At 44.0% G+C, this 19,412-nt stretch overlaps 1 protein-coding gene across 1 annotated transcript in view; it reads left to right on the top strand.

Annotated features, from left to right (window-relative positions):
* Nucleotides 1-635: 635 nt before the first annotated feature.
* CDHR1 (cadherin related family member 1) overlaps nucleotides 636-19,412 on the top strand; it is a 553,828-nt gene continuing 535,051 nt past the window's right edge. The window contains exons 1-2 of the mRNA XM_086920154.1: nucleotides 636-755; nucleotides 9,562-9,657. Coding sequence (XP_086776280.1) covers nucleotides 695-755; nucleotides 9,562-9,657 — 157 coding nt within the window. The 5' untranslated portion in view covers nucleotides 636-694. The remainder of the gene's footprint in view (nucleotides 756-9,561; nucleotides 9,658-19,412) is intronic.

Below are 19,412 nucleotides of genomic sequence, written 5' to 3'. Positions count from 1 at the left end.
AATCGCTCAACATCCCAATCTGACACACCGTGAATGTGCAGACAAAGGTTAAGCGCTGAGTTCGTCCGGTCTAGAAATCCAAAGTCTTCTTATTGAGCGCGTTTGACGGACTAACGGCAGATAGCAAGCATGCAAAAAAAATGGCACAAACGCTTTAATTTATGAACTCTTCAGTGCAACGATGATCAGGAAATAAAGCTGCCTTGAAGCCAGTTTTATCACACAGCTGAAGAAGTCGTAGACCTATTAATTTCCAAATCGAAACCTTGAGTGTTTAGATTTAATGGCGCTTCAAACAGCGTGTTTACCTTCTTTCGAGTTTCCCCTCCTCTCAGGAGGAACTGTCCGGCAAACTCCAAGACAAGTTATTATTATGGAAAAGGTCCCGCCTGGCGCCGGACGCTGAGAGGAGTAGTTGATCTCACAGCCCTGCCTGCCTCCCACACAGGTCCCTCAGCGCCCTGAGAACTAATTGGTCTAATTAAGGCTGGTGTCGGGAGGGAGTGTCTTCAAATTCCTGAAGAAAAAAAAATGCTAAGACGTGTCATCCGCTTAACATCTTAACATCTGTTCCTCCCTCCACTGCACTTAACCGTCTTACCGTTGAAGGGCACCTTAGCAGCTCATCGCCAACAAAATACCCCAAACTGGGGTGAAGAAAAACAACGAAGGAAAATAGTTTCTTTCCGGAGGGATGTATCATGTACACCAATTTTTGGGGTCGTTCGTTCTTTCTGTGGTGCACGTCTGCCTCGGTAAGTGCTTCGTCTTTTGTTCTGTTTGCCGGATAGGGCGTTTATATCCTTTAGCACCGCGTACATATTTTTAGAAAACGACGCTTTCACGTATGCTGTTGAATTTTGGTGATGTATTTATGTGTAGTGGTGCGAGCAGTGCGTTCTGGCAACTGGTGAGACCTCAGAGACATTATTTAACTGGTTTAGAAGGAAACTATAACTATTTTTGACCCTAGGTGTATGCAAAATGTTTTGAATTGGCTGCACGATTACAAAGGCGACGCATGAAAGATATTTATTTATTACCAATTTAGGAATTTCTACAGGGCGACCCTGCACATCGAATTACTTCTTGACAAAGTGAGGTCCTTAACACTGTGTGCGTAGTATCTTGCACAGTGAGGATGTATGTGTCAATTGTAGAATGTTTAGGTATAATTCTTAGTTGGGCTGTAAAGAGCATCACATTGATACCATTTCTCACAAGTTTGTCTAAATAGCCCCAAGAAGCCAGGGAAATAAAAAAAAGCTGCACTTTACAACTAAAGTACTATAATTTCAAGCAATGTATAGTGTTATGGCCAAGCACATCAAATTGCAACACACATCCACCGTGACGTACAGCAGAAATTAAATACAGATTTCGTTTACACAGAAGTTTATCCAGTAGTAATGGCATAGAATACATTTTAAAGTCAACATGTTAAAACAATTTAACGATTATATACTGATTGACGTGTTCTGATGTTATTTAAAGATACCAAAGTAAAGAAGGAAATAAATCTGGCCCCATGAGCCATCCTCGCTTTCTTGTGTCCCTCTCCACACATTCACACTTTAAGTTTCATTCTTCAAGGGCAGCTGTATACTCTTTCGTAAATTTAATCACTCCTTACCCCTTCAATGACTTTGGGGCGGTAGTCTTAACCCTTTTTATTGTCTCCCCACCCCCTGAAAGGGACGTAGCTATCATTGGTGCAGCGTGTGAAGTGACACCATGGTCCAGAGGCCAGAGGAACACTCTAAACTCTTATTTTTGATGTATGTTACTACCTAGACAGTAATTATTGGGCCCATTTTGTTTGATGTACTGCGGCCCATCACAACCTTGCTACTCTACCACTGTCCACTGTCCTCTCTGCACCCCTATAAAATGATTTAAATATAGATCCCTAAAACAAGTTCTCACAATTATTATATAAAATCTTAAATATTCCGGAAAGTTTAAGAGTTTTAAAAGGTTTGAATACACTTTCTGACACAGAGAAAGTTGATGTGCAGTAGTACCTATCAACCTAGCACACCAGATATATGAAGGGTAATACAAAAAAGCAAATATTTCAAGGGAGAATTTTCCAGATTCAATATTCTGTCTTGTTTTTCTTTAGGATAAATCCTATGAGTGAAATTGAAAAGATAATGTAGCAAAAGAAGTCAAAAAGTGAAAGGGATTTAAGACAGGTGCAAAGAAAATTTAACAATTTTGTTTGCTCATTTTGGAGTTTTTTTTAGAACATTAACGTTTTTAACTAAACAAAACACATATATTTACCAATTCTAGTTTGTAGAGCTAACTATAACTTGTGCCCCTGCAATGCACCGTTTATGACCTCACATATTACATCACTCTATGGTATGAAATAATTTATGACATCACTGATGACATCTCATCTGACACCACAGATGATATCATCCAATGAGTATGCTAGCTGTTTTATAGTTTAAATAGTGGTGGGCAACTACCATATTACTTTTCTACCTTAGGTTGTTAAGCCTGTGTCCAGCTAATCGGTGTACGTGTTTACAAAATGCATGTGCTCCTAATGCACCATAAGTGTGTAGAGGTATTGAACACGTTATACATCTTTGTATTGAAGAGTAATGTGTGCAAGTGACAGTTGATGACTTCTGTTCATTATATTCCACACAAGTTTTTTGGTACTGCAGTAGAAGTTTCCAACAGGCTAGATTCCACGTACCGCATATAAAGTATTGTAAGCAGCTTTGAGTTATTATACAGAATCATCTCAGAATGACAATTTCTACTTAACAAAGAAGACTGTGTTCACCAGGTACTAACCTTTATACATGTGCTTGTGTTGTTTCGGAAGATGGGCAATTGTAAAGTTTTCACCTGAGTATGAAGGCTGAAGGTAGTATGATCTTTAGCACCTTCAGACCTTGTTTATTTTAAGTGAGTAGTCTCTCTGTAAACACATTTGGCATAGAAAATGCACTGTTCTTAGCAGATACGTTTTAATACTCTGTGGTGTATTTCTCATTAGAGTTTCCCTGTCTGCAAAAAGTATGGTACAGAGTCAATTCTCTCCATGAAGTAAGCAGTGTTAACAGTACCCACTTTTCAACTAAAATCCACGTCATTTCTCGATGTAGGTTCAGTGACTGTCAGGGGTTTGATACAGGTAAAGACAGTCCGTTATATAGCAGGGCTTCAGTATATGGAGGAACTTGGTTTTCCCTGAACAGTTGCATACAGATTGAACACTGCATGCACGATAGGTTACCCTTTCTTCTGTGGTTAGTAGTCAACATGAACTCGACTATCAATGAACTGTATGGTATAGGGTCAATGTTGCACATAACACATGCTTGCTTTACCTATTGGGGTTGTATGTATGATAGCAGTAATGATACTTCATATTATTCTGAGCTATTTTACTTTTATACCTTGAATGCTATACCCATTTATAGAGCAATGTGTGCAAGAGAAGCTTGAATGATATCATCAGTGATGTCATCAATGATTTCATTTGAGATGTTGACAGTGATGTCATAAATTATGTCATAGAAAATGTCGAGTGATGTGATTTGTGAGGTCACAAGCAGTGCAAGGCGGAGGCGCAATTTATAGTTAGTGCGGCTAACTATAACTGGTGAATTTATTTGTTTATTTTAGTCTAAAACGTTAATGTTGTCACTGACATATTCACCTAACTATAACATTACTTAACCCTTTAGTTTTTTCAATACATTTCTAGAGTTTTTTAACATAAAGTAATATTTTATTACCTTACACCTTAAGCCGCACAAGGCCGAAGGGGGTTAGCCATAGGGCCTTATGTTCTTTAAAGTGGAGGGGGGTCACGTGGTACCCCTTTCTGCACCTTATTAAGTCCTGAGGACCCCACCCCTGCGTTCTTTTTTAAAGGGGAGCGGCCAAGTAGCCCCCCTTCCCAGAGCCTTATTAAGCCCTGGGGACAGCACCCCAGGGCCTCCTTTTTATGAAAGCAGAAGGGGGCCTTGGACACCCCACCCAGAGCCTTTTTGGACTCTGCAGACCCTCTTCACCAGAGCTGTTTTATTTTATTAAAGGGGAGGGGGCTACGCGGCCCCCCTCCTTAAGCCTTAATCAGCATTAGGGACCCCACCCCAAGACTGTTTTTTATGAAATTGGGGGCCACATGGCCCTTTCTGAGCCTCTCCACAGCCACTTTCCCCATACTCCATGATTTCGCCTCCAGGGATAAGCTCCTTGGCCTGTGATGGCTTGAGGAGTGGGACTGCTTGGCCCTCCTTGCCATATACAATGATTTCGACCCTGGGGCTGGGCTCCCAAGGGCCTGTAAAGGTTAGGGAAGGGGGACCACATGTCTCCTTCCATTAATAAAGCAAAGTGGCCCCAGCTGCAAATTCCTTTTTTATGATCCTGCTGGATGCAGCGGGATTGTGGCAATTTTTTCAGATTTTTTTTGTTTTTGGCCTGGGGGTGTCCATCTGGTCCCATCATGGGGCCTAGGGGGTCAAGGTATTCCTACCCTTCCCCGTTATTTATATTTTTTAAACATGCTCAAGACAGGGGATCAAGTCCCCAAGTCCTGTGATGGCTAGCAGCAACATTTTTCTCATGTTACTGGCAGCCAATCAGAGGAGTCAGACTTCCTTGGGAGCAAGATGGCTCAAAGCACCCCCTTTTGTACCGCTCAAAGAAATAAAAGCTCCTCGAGCCAATCAGAACACTGCAATTTTAAATTGGTGCTCTTGTGAGAGTCTCTCAAGCTGCTCTTGAACCAAACCGTCCAGATACACAATAATTGTTAACCCTAATTTCTGGAAAAACTACTCAATAGATGTCCACCAAATCACAAAAGCACATTGTGTGAACCCAGATCTAGCTACCTGACAAATTTGGTGCAGTTCCATTCTGCAGTTTTTGTGGTAGCCCTTTTTAAGCAAGTCTATGGAAAAGGCATGGGGATTTTGTGTTTTGGGGCCAGCGTAGCCCCCCTCCCTTGTTTTAAAATAAAACATTGAAGAGGTGACCAGGCCCCAGTGAATGGGGCCCCCAGGCTGAAATAGGCCCGCGAGAGGGGGTCGCTTGGCCCACCTCCCTTAAATTAAAAAAAAAAAAGGTCAGGCCCCGGGGATGGGAAGGAGGGGTCACGCAGCCCCTTTCTGTTATATAGAATAAATAAATACATTGAAAAAAAGGAACGGCAAGTCGCCAGAGGCCCCACCCATTTTCTGCTCCACTCTGCAAACGTGCCTCTTGGTGCACAAATGTTTGGGGGATGAAGTCCCCTTGGCTGCAGTAGGTCCTTGGTGGCCAAATACCCCTTCTGTTACCTGCAGTAAGGCCCATAGAGCACAATTGATGAGACGACGTCGGACGCCACACCCCCTTTCTCCACCACTCTGCAAACGCACTTCATGGCGCACTGATGATTGAGCGATAAAATCCCCTTGGGGTTAGAGTGTTTTTGGTGCAAAAAAGCCCTCCTGTTACCTATAGTAACCCCTAACGAGCGGCATTACTGAGAGGTGTTTGGCGGCCATGCCCCCTGTCTCCACCACTCTGCAAATGCATCCCATGGCACACTGCTTGTAGGGGATGTAGTCCTCTTGGGTGCTGAGGGTGCTTGAGGGCCCTGAATCCCTCCTGTTATCCCAGTAAGTCCAACATAGCGGGATTCTTGTGAGGTGGCCAAAGCCCCCCCCTTTCTCCACCACTCTGCAAATACGACTATTTGTTTAAACAACTTTAGAAATTCACTTAAAAACTCATAGGTTACATGTATGTTATAGTTACAAAATAGAATTTGAAAAACAATAGAAATTCACAGAAAAAGCCAAAATTTACATGGCTGTTATAGCTAGGAAATGAATAAAAACACCTTAGATAATCACTGAAAAAAACAAAGGTTACCAGGACGTTATAGTTAGGCTCAGGTTTCACTCATAAAAAAAACTGTGAAATTCAGCAGATATAGTGACCTGAACTAACTATAACTCATGCCCCGCAATGTACTGCTTATGGCCTCACTTATCACATCATTCATGAATGGTCAGTGACATCACTGATGACATCTCAAATGACATTACTGATGACATCATCCACTTACTGTTTTTTAAAAGTTTTAAAGAGTGTAATATATATATGACTGACTGACTGAGGGTACTTGTACAGCACACTAATGCCGAGGCGTCTTGGCGCTGGCATTATGGAATGCTTCCATGATGGAATGTACTGTGAAACAAAAATTATGGAAAGAAACATATCGTAATTAATTAAAAATATTTAGGTGAAAACTACAAATGCCCCAATGCCTCATAATAGGCAAATGTAGAAAACAGATATAATGATAAAGAAAAAGGACTTACCCAACCGAGAACAAGCCCTTGTGATGAAAAGCATTGGTGGTAGAGGTGGTGTAATAAAACAACATTTGGAACTTATCTCTGGAGTGCGGCATCTGTTTTGCTTTTTCAATTAAGGATTCCACCCGTTCTTGCCTGCACCAGATATTGAGCTCACTGAGACGGAGAATCGATTTGTTGCAATAATATATACATATATATGAGAAAGACTATTTGGTTGAAACGGGTCAGCAGGAAATAAAGAATCCTTTGGACTAACCTGGAGTGAGGGCTATCCTGTGGATCTCAACACATATATGTATATTTGTTTTGATGATAACTTTGGCGTGCTTGACGAATCGTCACAAATATTTCAAAACTTATACTTTAGTCGGTTGGCTGCTGTGTTGATTCGGGGTGGTTCGTCAAGTGGGGGCTGAGAAAATAGGGGGGTCTCGAAACCCATTTTCCCCTTGTATTTTCCCATAGAGATTTTGAACACAACTACAGCCCAAACCACTGAATGGAATTACACCAAATTTGTCAGAAAGCTTGATGTTTGTCCAGAAAGCTTTCTTTTTGTGATTTGGTGTAAAACCGTTCAGTAGTTTAAAAGATATTCAAGGCTCACAAAATATAGATATCTAGGGAGGTGTATCCTTGTAGTGGACTCACACATCCACAGTCCCTGTGCTAAAATTTGATTGGCTGCCAGCACTTCAACCAGGAAGTGTTGGCAGCCATCTTGGGACTCTGCTTGAAGAAGAGTCCCACAAAAAATGTTAAAAAAAAAGAAAAGGACGCAGGGTAGGAATACTCTGACCACCCAAATCTGGTGGGAAGGTCCCACAGTGCCCCCACAAGGTTAAAAAGATTTAGTTTCAATTTTGCCGTGAATTCACAGGTAATTCCACAAATCACAGCACAATTGAAAAAAGAAGCGCTCAGATGGGCAGAATCCCAGGGGCTTTAATGCTGTTTATAAATTTAGGAGCAGGGCTCAAGGAGCCCCCCTCCTAGGCTTAATAAAAGCCCGGGGTACCGCTACCTTCCCGGGGGACTGCTCCTTTATTATGTAGAGGGGCCCACACGTCAAATCCTGTGCCTCGGGACCACCACCTCACTGGGGCAAATATTTGCCAAATAATGCGGGGCCCGCAGCCCTGGGGACTGCCACCTACCTGTACCTAAATAAACAAAATGAATGAGGGGGCCCGTGCAACTACCCACTCTGCCCTGGTACTGCCACCTCTCTGAAGCACTGTTTAAATAAATGCAGTTGGCCCACACGGCCCCTAGCAGCCCCAGGCACCTCCACCTCCACAGGGCAATCATTATATTGTAGGGGAACACAATGCCCCATGCCCTGAGGACTGCCACCTCCCCATGGCAATGAATTTAAAGTAATGTGGGGGGCAATGCAGCACCCCGCAGCCCCAGGGACTGCCACTTCCCCAGGGCAATGAATAAAACGTAATGTGGGGCGATACACGACCCCCCCCCGCCCCCACAGCTCTGGGGGTCTCCATCTCCTCGGGGGAATGAAAGTAAATACATGCTGGGGGCATGAGGTGTGGTATCCTAGGCTATAGAACCATCGTGTCATGTGGTTCTGTAACCTAGGAGCTTGTGTATTTGATTCTGTACTAACAGATTAACAGAAGATTTGGTCTGCAGCGGTTGCTTTTGGGAGTGCTTCTGTGGATGGGGTTTTGAATATACTTACCTCAAATAAACTTCTTTAAAGGTTCTTCCGCATTGATCTATCATTTCTACACTGGCAACGAGGATGGGAATAATTGAAGAGGCCCAGAGACCGCCACCTCTCCAGTGCACTGTTTAAATGAATGCAGGGGGCCTACCCAGCCCCCACATCCCCAGGGACAGCCACCTTCCTGGGACAAATATTAAATTGTATGGAGGCACACAGCCCCCCATGTTCCAAGGACCAGCACTGCCTCAGGACTACAATCAAATAATCAAGGGGGTCAGTTGCGGATCCCCGGCCCCTGTGGCCACCACCTCCCGGGGAAAAAACACTGCAGCGGGGGCGCAATGCCCTCCTCAAAGAGCAATAGATGGCCTTGCGCCTGCCACCCCCTAGGGCCAGCTCCTGCTACCTTCGGAGGAGCCCAACCTCGGAGGTAGTTGTTTGCCTTTGGTTGGTGGGAGCAGACAGCTCTCTCCAAGCAAAAGCAAACATATCTCCACTTTCTGCAAGCTGGAGCTGTTAAACAGCTTCCCCTAGCAAAAAGCAGAGTTTTCTTCTGGTTCTCTGCACACAAATAAGCGTGCAGGGAAACAGATGAAAGAATTGCTCCAGCAAGCAGGGAGCTGCTGTTTAAAGCCACTCCATGCTTGCTGAAGCAATGCCGGCTCCTGCAGAAGTTGGCACCCAGCTGGGACCGGGGGCATGGATGCTCCATCGCGGTCCTATTTTACATTCGGTACCCTGAGTAGGCTTAATGGCACCCAGAAAAGCATGGTTGGGCACTGGGGGATAGGACCCTAGGGGCCGAAGTTGGCCTAGGGAGGGGGCCATGTAGCTCCCTCCCATTAAAAGAGTATTTTTTGGCTGCAGCAGGTCGTTTACCCAGGGAGTTTTTGTGGCCCCCTTTTATTTAGTTAATGGAGCCCCGGGAAGGTGGTGATCCCCATAGCCTGGGGGTGGGGGGGTCCATGCACCCCTCATATATTAATTTTACGTTGTCCTGGGGAGGTTGTGGTCCCCGGGGGGTCTTCCTGGCCCTCCTAACTATTTAAATTATGTTGCCCCGGGTACTTAGTGGTTCCCAGAGTTTGGGGGTTATGTGTGCCCCCCTGATATTTATAGTATGAAACCCTGGGGAGGTTGAGGTCCCCAGGGTATGGGTTCCATGCCGACCCCCATATATTTATTTTATGTTGTCCCGCTGGAGGTGGTGGTCCCCAGGACCCCTAGGGGGGTGAGTGTGGCCTGCTACCCTTTTCAGTTATGTTGCCCTGAGAGGTGGTGGTCCGCGTGGCCCCCTATATATATTTATGTAATGTAACCCCGGGCTGGTGGTGGTCGCCATGTATTTCTTATTATACTTTTGTGAAGAATTGATGGTATGAGTCCTTTCAACCAGCTAAAGCTGTCTGTAGTCATACCAAAAATATGAAGAATTGTGGAATCTGAGAGTGGTACAATCTCAACTTTCTCTGGACTTTGCCACAATATTTCATTAGCGGTTTCTTGTATTAACAGGTCAGACCAATTATGCTCCATACTTCTTTGATAATGGGCCTGGCATCATGAACGGAAACATGGCACACCTGAGCCTGCCTGAGGACACAGCCATTGGTGAGTAAGCCAAACTTTTGATCAAAGTGTGGTCCATGTTAACATTGTATGAAGTACAAATTATGTAATAATGAAAGTTTTGGCAGTCTTACATAACAGAATCAGCATCTAGTCTGGGCATCTGAGAGCTGTATGTGCAAAACATTTAGTGCCATTGAAATATTCTAGAGTTCATAGTTTCACATTATGTTTTTCTTTCGGAGAATACTGCAAATTAGGGGATCTAATTCCCAAAACATAGTAATAAAACACACATAATTTGGAAATATTTTAAACCACCAGTTGCCAGAAACTTAGGCATAATGCATGACTTTTAAATGAACTCATTCAGAAATAAAGATGAACAAATATAATAAAATCCCAAATATTGGGTCATAACTTATGTTAGTGTGGTCTTGCTCAGTATCAATTTATACTCCCTGGGTCACATTTTTGTCCTCTCTCCTGGCTTGCCTGACTTTAAATGGGTCCCCATTTGTGAAAAGATTTTTAGGACTTCATTGACGTTCTTCTGCCTTTTCTTTGACATATCTCTGTGTCTTAATCATTCTACATGTTCTGAAATGTTGGGGGCTCCACTTTCGCCCTAGGAAAGACCTGTGCCACAATCCAGGTGAAGAATATTTTGGGAAAGAAATACAAAATGCTCTCCTTCTAAAGCTGGTTACTAATGTCTTTAATTTCTCTCAGGTTGCCCATTTTTTAGGTATCTCTTTTATGGTCACAATACACAATAATATTTGAGAAGGTATAGGGTAATATGTATGAATAATAAATATATACTTTCATCTATATATCTATTAAACTAGGGCATGGAGTTGCTAAGAGGCAGATAAAAAGTATAGTTACCACAAACTAAGATGAATAAATATAATCATGAACGATTTCCCTATAACATATTAACGCATTCACTCTGAAAACAATATTTAAAACACGGAAATGTTTTGACAGTGATTAATTTGTAAAAGAATGAGTGTCTGTGCCCAAACCTGCTAACCAACCCACGTCCTGTGCAATCAGGGGCCAGATGTAGGTAAAAAACATTTACCGATTTTAAAATCCCGAATTGTACCGATTCGGTATTTCAAAATCGGTAAATGGTATGTAGGTCCCAACATCTGGATTCGTTACCGAATCCTTAACATTTCTTTAATTACCGATTCGGTAAATACCGAATCGGTAATGCCCATTCATTCCTATGTGCTTTGAAGCCCATAGGAATGATTAGGCATTACCGATTCGGTATTTACCGAATCGGTAATTAAAGAATTCACAAGGGTGCAGGGGGTGTCACTTTGACACCCTCTGGCACCCCCAAAACAGGTACAGGTGCCATGTGGCAGGCATACCTGCCCTAAGGGCAGGTCTGCCTGTCACATGACATAGGTGTGCATGCACACATGTGCATGCACACCGGAATCGGGTTTTTACCATCAAATTGGTTTTGATGGTAAAATACCGATTCGTTAAGGCTCCTGGGACTCTGAAGAGTCCCACCTACATATGGGTGGCTTCAAATCGGTAAATTTACCGATGTTTTATTTTACCGAATCGGTAAAATTACCGAATCGGTAATTTTACCGATTCGGTAAAATATTGCCCCCTACATGCCAAATCTTGTAAACCGGTCGGTAACGGCCGAAAATACCGATTTTCGGCCGTTACCGACCGACCTACATCTGGCCCTAAATGTTTAAATGTTGGCACACCGAAATTCGAGGCTGCTCAGTCTTAAATCCACTGCATGTCTTTAAATTCAAAATCAGACACTCCCTGCCCCTCACTTTTGCAGGTTCCAGCTTCTGCCTCTGTGATGTTTGTTTCCGTCTTTCTCTTCCCTTGTCTTTGTGCTTTTTGTGTTTTTCCCTCTCTTGCTCTTCGGAAACTTCAGATCGGGAAAGATAGGTGTTGGTCCCCAAAAATAAGTACCGTACCCCCCACCGGCAGCTATCAGCTCACATTCAGCACTGGGTCTTGAAGGGTAGTATTTCATAGGCATAATACTTAATCCTCTATTCATTGGCAAGATTTCAGACATTGGGGATCATCTTTTAAAGTCTTTTCTTGAGGTTTTTCAGTGTTGAAGTATAGAAATGGCTGGTTACTACCTACATTGGAATTTTGATTTTTCCACTTTTATCTGGAGAGACTCCAGTTAAATGTCAGGCCCAGATGACAAATTACCATTGACCAGGATTGGACCTGAATTGCTGATTTTCCCAATAATTCCTCATTAGTTAGTGGCCCTTCTGTTTCCAACTAATATGGACAGGATTTTCCCTTACCTCTGAGTTACCATACCCCTTGGACTTGATCATTCAGGCGGTGGGGACATTCTGGGCCCCTTGTTATGAAGGTCATGGTGTTCATGTGCAGAATTGGTAAAACCTATAAAATGTTTATGAGACATATCAAAGTGCTTTCCCAAGCAAACAAAGCTTCTAGAATTGCAATGCTCTGTGTGTTTTCCATTACATCAATGCCATCAGATCATACAGTTTACCAATACAGTATGTCTATACCACAGATATTACCTGCTATTCCAATTATAAGTATGTGCCTTATATAATGCATGAGAGCCTGCAATCTCTGTATAAATGCCCATCTCTCATTTCCTTATTGTAAGCGACTTGTGACCTCCCTAGTCATCTGTAATCAGGAAAGGATGTAGTCACTCAACTGTAATAATTTATTACTGTGAGTTCTAGCATCACGATTACTGCTGCCAGAGCCAGTAGTTGTAGGGAAAGGCAGGACATGGAGCATATTTAAAGCTGCAATTTCAAATTTCAAATATGAAAATGAAAGTGCCATTCCTTCTATTGCCTTTTTTCTAGATGAACATTGATAAGCAGAAAGGAGATATTTATGGAAAATTTTCATTTCTCCACACTTTAGGTAACCATAACAAAGATAGAATCTCTGTGTATGTTTCTATACATTCTGAGCTACAATAGCATTTTTTGATCTGACTTGTATTAAACAGATTCTAATATGTAGAAATTCAAACAACAGAACACAGCACATCAAAAAGTTCCAACTGACTATCATTAGTCAGTAATAAATTTAATTCCAGAAATGAACAGTGGATGAAACAAGCAGTGTAGCACAATCTTGATCATAAGTTGATCAATTTTCAAAATGTTGACACGTAGGTATAGCAAATAAACAGCCGACAAGTGTTTTGTCGTTATTAACAGGGAGCTACGCTCCTTTGGATTACAACTGAAGATTGGTGCTTTTTTAGAGGCACTGCACACTGGCCTCTACTCGTTTATCAGAACAAGCTTTCCAGCTCACTCGCTACTGTTAGTGACTACTTAGATATATTGAGATTTACAGATTCACATTGAAACTGGCATACACTTTTGAATCTTTGTACAAGATAAGACAAGAATGTCTTTACTGATCTTTCTGCAGTCAGACATTACCTTAAGCCTTGAGAAAGTCGTTTAACGACTATAACGTGTCAGCTGTTTATTTGCTATACCTATGTGTCAACATTTTGAAAATTGATCCACCTTTGATCAAGATTGTGCTACACTGCTTGTTTCATCCATTGTTCTTTTCTGGAATTAAATGTATTACTGACTAATGATAGTCAGTTGGAACTTTTTGTCGGGCTATGCTCTGTTGTTCGAATTTCTATAATTAATGTGTATGGCGGAATTTGTTCTCTATGTACTGAGTAACACTGTGTATGGCACAGTGTTTGCATTGAGCACGCCAGAAGACGTATTGTGATTTACATTGGCATACTTACCAGAGGTGCTGGCGGTTTTCTCTGAAACCACTGCCATCATTTTGTATATAAGAATTATAATATGTCTTGAAATTTCTAAGCTTTTTGGAGTGTTGAACTTTGCACTAGAGATTCTAATTTTATTGTTCTTGTTTATAAACACTCTATATCTTTCATACCAAAAAGCACTGCATCAAGGATTTAATTGTTTGTGGAAAGGATTATGGTGTGACAATGTACTATAAAGAACAACCCACAATGATATTGTAAATCAAGGGGATGTTGAGCCATTTCTTGCTGTGTTTACCATAGCCATTTATAAAATGTTTGCACTTTCATTAAACCGTAAATATATTTTAATTTAAGAAATTTATTTTTTAAAAGATTCCTGGGATATTGCAGAAAAGTAAGATGTCTCAAAGTATCGAAAAAGTATAACGGAGGGCTTTTTTCAACTATTAGTATGCAGGCAAACAGTCTAAGACACAGAGGTTCCTACTGTTGAAAGAAAGAAAACACTTAAGAGATTAGAGGATCAAATACACCAAAAGAATTTGTGATCCAAATCTACATCGATTTTAACCCCCAAATAATATGCCATTGTGCCTAAATGTGGCAAGTGAAAAGATTTGTAGCGTATTGAGAAGATACAGAGAATGATGTTCCTAATCAACAATTACCTGAATTAAAACTCGTACCCTTAAAGTTGTATCTTCCATTATTATAGGAATGTTATCTTCAATGACCATTAAAAGTTGAACACAACCTAATGAGGAAAAGGGGTACATTATGGACTGGTCTTAATTGCTGATATTTATTTATCCAAGCACAGAGAAAACAAAGTAGCAGATGAAAGGGGGGTTTATCTTGAGACTTCAGCAAGGAGTAGGAGAACCAACTCAAAGGATTATGTGGTCATAGGAGTAAAATAGGCAGTATTGCTAATCTTTGTATAAATGCTAGGAAACATCATTTTATGTGAATTGGCCTGTCCATAGAATTATTTGCATCTACAAGGACAAGCCATACAGGATAACTTTCAAAGTAGGCTTTAGCCCTAATAACTCACTCTGGTACATTCTGACGAGATAAAAAAAACTGTGCTACTTTTGGGTGGGTAATCACACCAGTCAAAGGTATTTTTAGTTGATTAGTATGATTCATGGCGCAAAACTTGTCAAGTCAAGTCAAGTCAGTATATTTATATAGCGCGCTACATACCCAGAGGGTCTCAAGGCGCTTGAAGAAGGGTGGGGAATTACTTGTCAAATATCCACGTTTTAAGTTGCTTTCTGAATGCTAGGTGGTTCTGAGTAAGGCGAAGGTGAGTGGGAAGTGAGTTCCAGGTTTTAGCTGCCAGGTAGGAGAAGGATCTACCTCTCATGGTGGTTTTGTTGATGCGAGGTACAGTGGCAAGGGCTTGTTTGGAGGATCGTAGCTGGCGGGAGGGGGTGTAGAAGGACAGTCGTGTGTTGAGGCATTCGGGTCCGATTTCGTAGAGTGCTTTGTGTGCGTGGGTTAGGAGCCGGAAAGTAATCCTCTTATTGACGGGGAGCCAGTGGAGGTTTTTCAGGTGACCAGAGATGTGTTCTTTACGCGGGATGTCTAATATGAGCCTGGCTGAAGCGTTCTGGATGCGTTGGAGTATTTTCTGGAGTTTTGCGGTGGTACCGGCGTAGAGGGTGTTTCCGTAGTCCAGTCGGCTGGTGACCAAAGCGTGGGTGACTGTTTTTCTAGTTTCGGTGGGGATCCAGCGAAATGTTTTTTTGAGCATGCGAAGAATGTTGAAGCAAGATGACGAAACGGCGTTGACTTGTCTTTTCATCGAGAGTGAGGAATCCAGGATGACGCCCAGGTTCCGTGCGTGGTCCGTCGGGATGGGTGCTTTTCCAAGGGCCTCTGGCCACCAAGAGTCATCCCAGGCGGAGGGGGAGGTGCCTAGGATGAGGACTTCTGTTTTGTCTGAGTTCAGTTTCAGACGGCTGTGCTTCATCCATTCGGCTACTTCTTTCATTCCTTCATGCAGGTTGGTTTTGGCAGTGTTAGGGTCTCTGGTGAGTGATAGGATCAGTTGAGTGTCGTCGGCGTAGGAGATGATGTTGAGGTTGTGTTGGCGTGCGATGGCCGCGAGGGGGCTCATGTATACGTTGAAGAGGGTGGGGCTGAGTGAGGATTCTTGTGGTACGCCGCAGAGGATTTCAGTGGCCTCTGACTTGAATGGTGGGAGGCGGACTCTCTGGGTTCTTCCGGTGAGGAACGAGGTGATCCATTCTAGTGCTTTTCCTTGGATTCCGACGTTTCTGAGGCGTTGTAAAAGGGTGCTATGACAGACCGCGTCGAAGGCTGCGGAGAGGTCGAGGAGGATGAGGGCGACTGTGTCTCCATTGTCCAGTAGAGTTCGAATGTCGTCTGTTGCTGCGATGAGGGCGGTTTCAGTGCTGTGCTTGGCTCGGAAGCCGGATTGTGAGGAGTCAAGGGATTTGTTGGTTTCGAGGAATGCAGCGAGCTGGTTGTTGACCGCTTTCTCGATGACTTTGGCCGGGAATGGAAGGAGTGAGATAGGGCGGTAGTTTTTGAGTTCGGTGGGGTCAGCTGTGGGTTTCTTCAGGAGGGCGTTGAGTTCAGCATGTTTCCAGCTTTCCGGGAAGGTTGCGGAGTTGAGGGAGCAGTTGATGACGTCTCGGAGGTGCGGTGCTATAATGGAGTCTGCTTTGTTAAAGATGTGGTGAGGGCATGGGTCTGTGGGGGATCCTGAGTGGATAGAGTTCATCAGACGGATGGTGTCCTCCGTGGAGATTGGCTTCCAGTCATTGAGGATGTTCAGGGGGAGGGGGGGTCCTGCAGGGGGTTGGGTGGGTTGGTCTTCGGGTCGGTTGTCGAAGCTGTTGTGGATGTCTGCAATTTTGTTGTGGAAGAATGAGGCTAGGGAGTCGCAGAGGGCTTGAGAGGGGGTGATGTCGTTGGAGTTGGCTGAGGGGTGGGTAAATTCCTTGACGATGTTGAATAATTCCTTGCTGTTGTGGGCGTTGTTATCTAGTCGGTCCTTGAAAGCGGCTTTCTTGGCATTCCGGATCAGTTGGTGGTGTAATCGGGTGGCGTTTTTGAAGGCGTCCTTGGAGCTGGTAGTTGGGTCTTTTTTCCAGGCCTTCTCAAGGGAGCGACAGAGTTTCTTGGATTTCTTAAGATCATCGTTGAACCAGGAGGCCTTCTTGCTGCCTAGTTTGATTTGTCGTTTTTTCAGTGGTGCTAAGATGTCAGCGCTGTTGGATAACCATTGGGTGAGGTTGGTGGCTGCTTGGTCTGGGTTTGAGGAGTGGGCTGGGGTGTTTTGAAGAAGCGATGAGGAGATCTGGTCGATGGTGATTTTGTTCCAGTTTCTTTGCAGAGTGGGTTGGGGGTGGTTGTTGGATGTGGGCTTGTTGTAGGTAAAGTGAACGCAGCTGTGGTCAGTCCAAAGGAGAGCTGTGGTGTGGCTGAAGGAGACATGTTTGCTGGAGGTGAAGATAGGGTCAAGTGTGTGACCTGCGATGTGGGTGGGGGTAGTGACAAGTTGTTTAAGTCCGAGGTTTGCGAGGTTGTCCAAAAAAGTGGTGGTGTTGCGGTCGTTGTTCTTTTCAAGGTGAAAGTTGAGGTCTCCCAAAAGGATGTAATCCTCGGAGGGGAGCGCGTGTGGAGTGATGAAGTCCGTGATGTCTTTGCTAAATTGTGCACGGGGTCCTGGTGGCCTGTAAAGGAGGGTGCCTCTGAGTGTGGTCTTGGGGTCGATGTGGATCCGGAAGTGAAGGTGTTCAGAGTTGGCGAGATTGACGTCTGAGCTGGTTGAGATGCGGATGGATTTCTTATGGATGATAGCGATGCCTCCTCCTGTGTGGCCGGTACGGTCCTTGCGAATGATCTTATAGCCTTCCGGGATGGCAATGGTGATGTCTGGGGCTGATGTGGCGTTCATCCATGTTTCTGTTAGGAAGGCGACGTCCGGAGAGATGGTGTCTAGTAGATTCCAGAGGTCAATGGCGTGCCTGTGGACCGAGCGGGTGTTGAGCAGGATGCATTGTAGGTGGTTGGGGTCGGATAACTGGTGTGTGTTCGTAGATGAGGAGTTGTTCTTGGTGCCGTCAAACTTGCAGGAGTTACAAGAGAAGGGTCCATGGGTGTGTCCAGGAGCGGCTTGGACGCAGTTGGGGGAACGGCCGGGGTTAAGGGCTAGGAGGGTGGTGGCATCGTAAGTAATGCGAGAGGGGAGGACCTTACGAGGACCAGGGGCTCTGGCGCTGGGCGTGGTCCAGGCGCGGACGGGCGTAGATGGGCTTACCTTTGGCGCACCTTCGGCGTGGCCGTAGCGCGTGGGCACATCTGTCATTAATGCACTTTGAGGGGGGGGGGGGCGTGGGAGGGACAGCAGGGAGGCGGGAGCGGTGCGAGGAGGAAGGGCTCAGGGAGACAACAACAAACAAGATGGAGGAAGTAAAAAGTCGAGTGAGGCTGGGGCACTGATAAAGATTTCACAAGCGCTTTTAAACAGGCAGCTTCAAAGTTAATACATAGAGCGCAGCTCCGTTTCCTTCGCGCTGATTAAATGGCATAAACGATGCTAAGCTGCAGAATACCTGAAACGCTGTAGCGTTATGAGTGGCACTAACTAAGCAGACTGAAGAATAAATCAAAGCGCCAAAATAAATGCACAGCCAGAAGCGCTAATGCAAATGCGCAATTAAATTACAAGCACACAGATGGTCAGAGGTCAATGGAGGAGTAACAATACCACTGGAGCCAGGGAGCGTGGGAGCGACCGTGTCTGACGAAGTCAGGGCGGTCACAGCTGTACTTTCTACGGGGTCTACAGTAAGGGTCAGTGGGTTGGAGGGGCAGCAGGGAGGCGGGAGCGGTGCGAGGAGGAAGGGCTCAGGGAGACAACAACAAACAAGATGGAGGAAGTAAAAAGTCGAGTGAGGCTGGGGCACTGATAAAGATTTCACAAGCGCTTTTAAACAGGCAGCTTCAAAGTTAATACAGAGTTAATACAAAGTTAATAAAGTTAATGCCATCCTCAGGTAGAGATAAAGAAGTAGGGTGAGCAATGTATTTGACTTCTGTCCATTTTGTTGACATCATAAAGTGTGAATGATTCCTAGAGATTTCAGTTTGATTTTCATCTAATAATGTGCTTGGCTATTAGGAAAATAGGTAATAAAACATTCTAAAATGGTTCATTTCTATTTATTTTTATTTATGTGATTTATAAAGCACATGGCTACCCTAAGGCTTCCCATCGCTAGGAGGCACATAGCTCATAGGGGTCGGACGGGCCTTAGAGGGATTGCTCAAACAGCCAAGTTTTAATCACTTTGCGGAACTGGAATTCTTTATTCATCAACCTATATTCCAGTGGTAAAGAATTCCAGAGTTTAGGAGCAAGGTGGGAGAAAGATCTTCCTCCCGAATCTCTCCCTCCTAACCTTCATTGATCCTAGAAGGTCCTCTGCGCTTGAACGCAGCCTCCTGTTTGGAATGTAGGGGATACTAGACGCTTGATTTTTTGGGCACCTCTATTATGCCAAGTTCTGAGGGTGATGACGAGTATTTTGAGTGTTATTCTGGCCTCTACAAGGAGCCAATGAAGTCTGATTAAGTGCTTTTTCACCTACTCCCGCGCCGGAACATTGCACAGCAGCCTGGAAGCTGCATTCTGAACCACCTGCAGTCTGTGGGTTACTAATTTAGGTGCCCCCAGGAATAATGAGTTTCCATTATCTAACTGCGAGGTGACTAAAGAACGGACCACTGTATTCATAAGCTGTGTAGGGATCCGGTCTAGAATTTTCCGAAGACTCCTGAGTAGTCCAAAACAGGTCGCTGTAACTTTCTTAGCCTGTGTCACCATGGAGAGATCCGTTTCTAACCAGAAGCCTAGATTTTTTATTACTCCTGCGGGGATAGGTGAGTACCCTAGGCAAGCAGGCTAACCTATGGTGGGCCTGGGTATTGCTTTACTTCAGAGAAACAGTAACTCAGT

The sequence above is a fragment of the Lissotriton vulgaris genome, chromosome 5 (genome assembly GCF_964263255.1).
Source record: "Lissotriton vulgaris chromosome 5, aLisVul1.2, whole genome shotgun sequence".
In the NCBI taxonomy this organism is placed as follows: domain Eukaryota; kingdom Metazoa; phylum Chordata; class Amphibia; order Caudata; family Salamandridae; genus Lissotriton; species Lissotriton vulgaris.
This window is presented reverse-complemented; position numbering and strand designations above follow the sequence as displayed.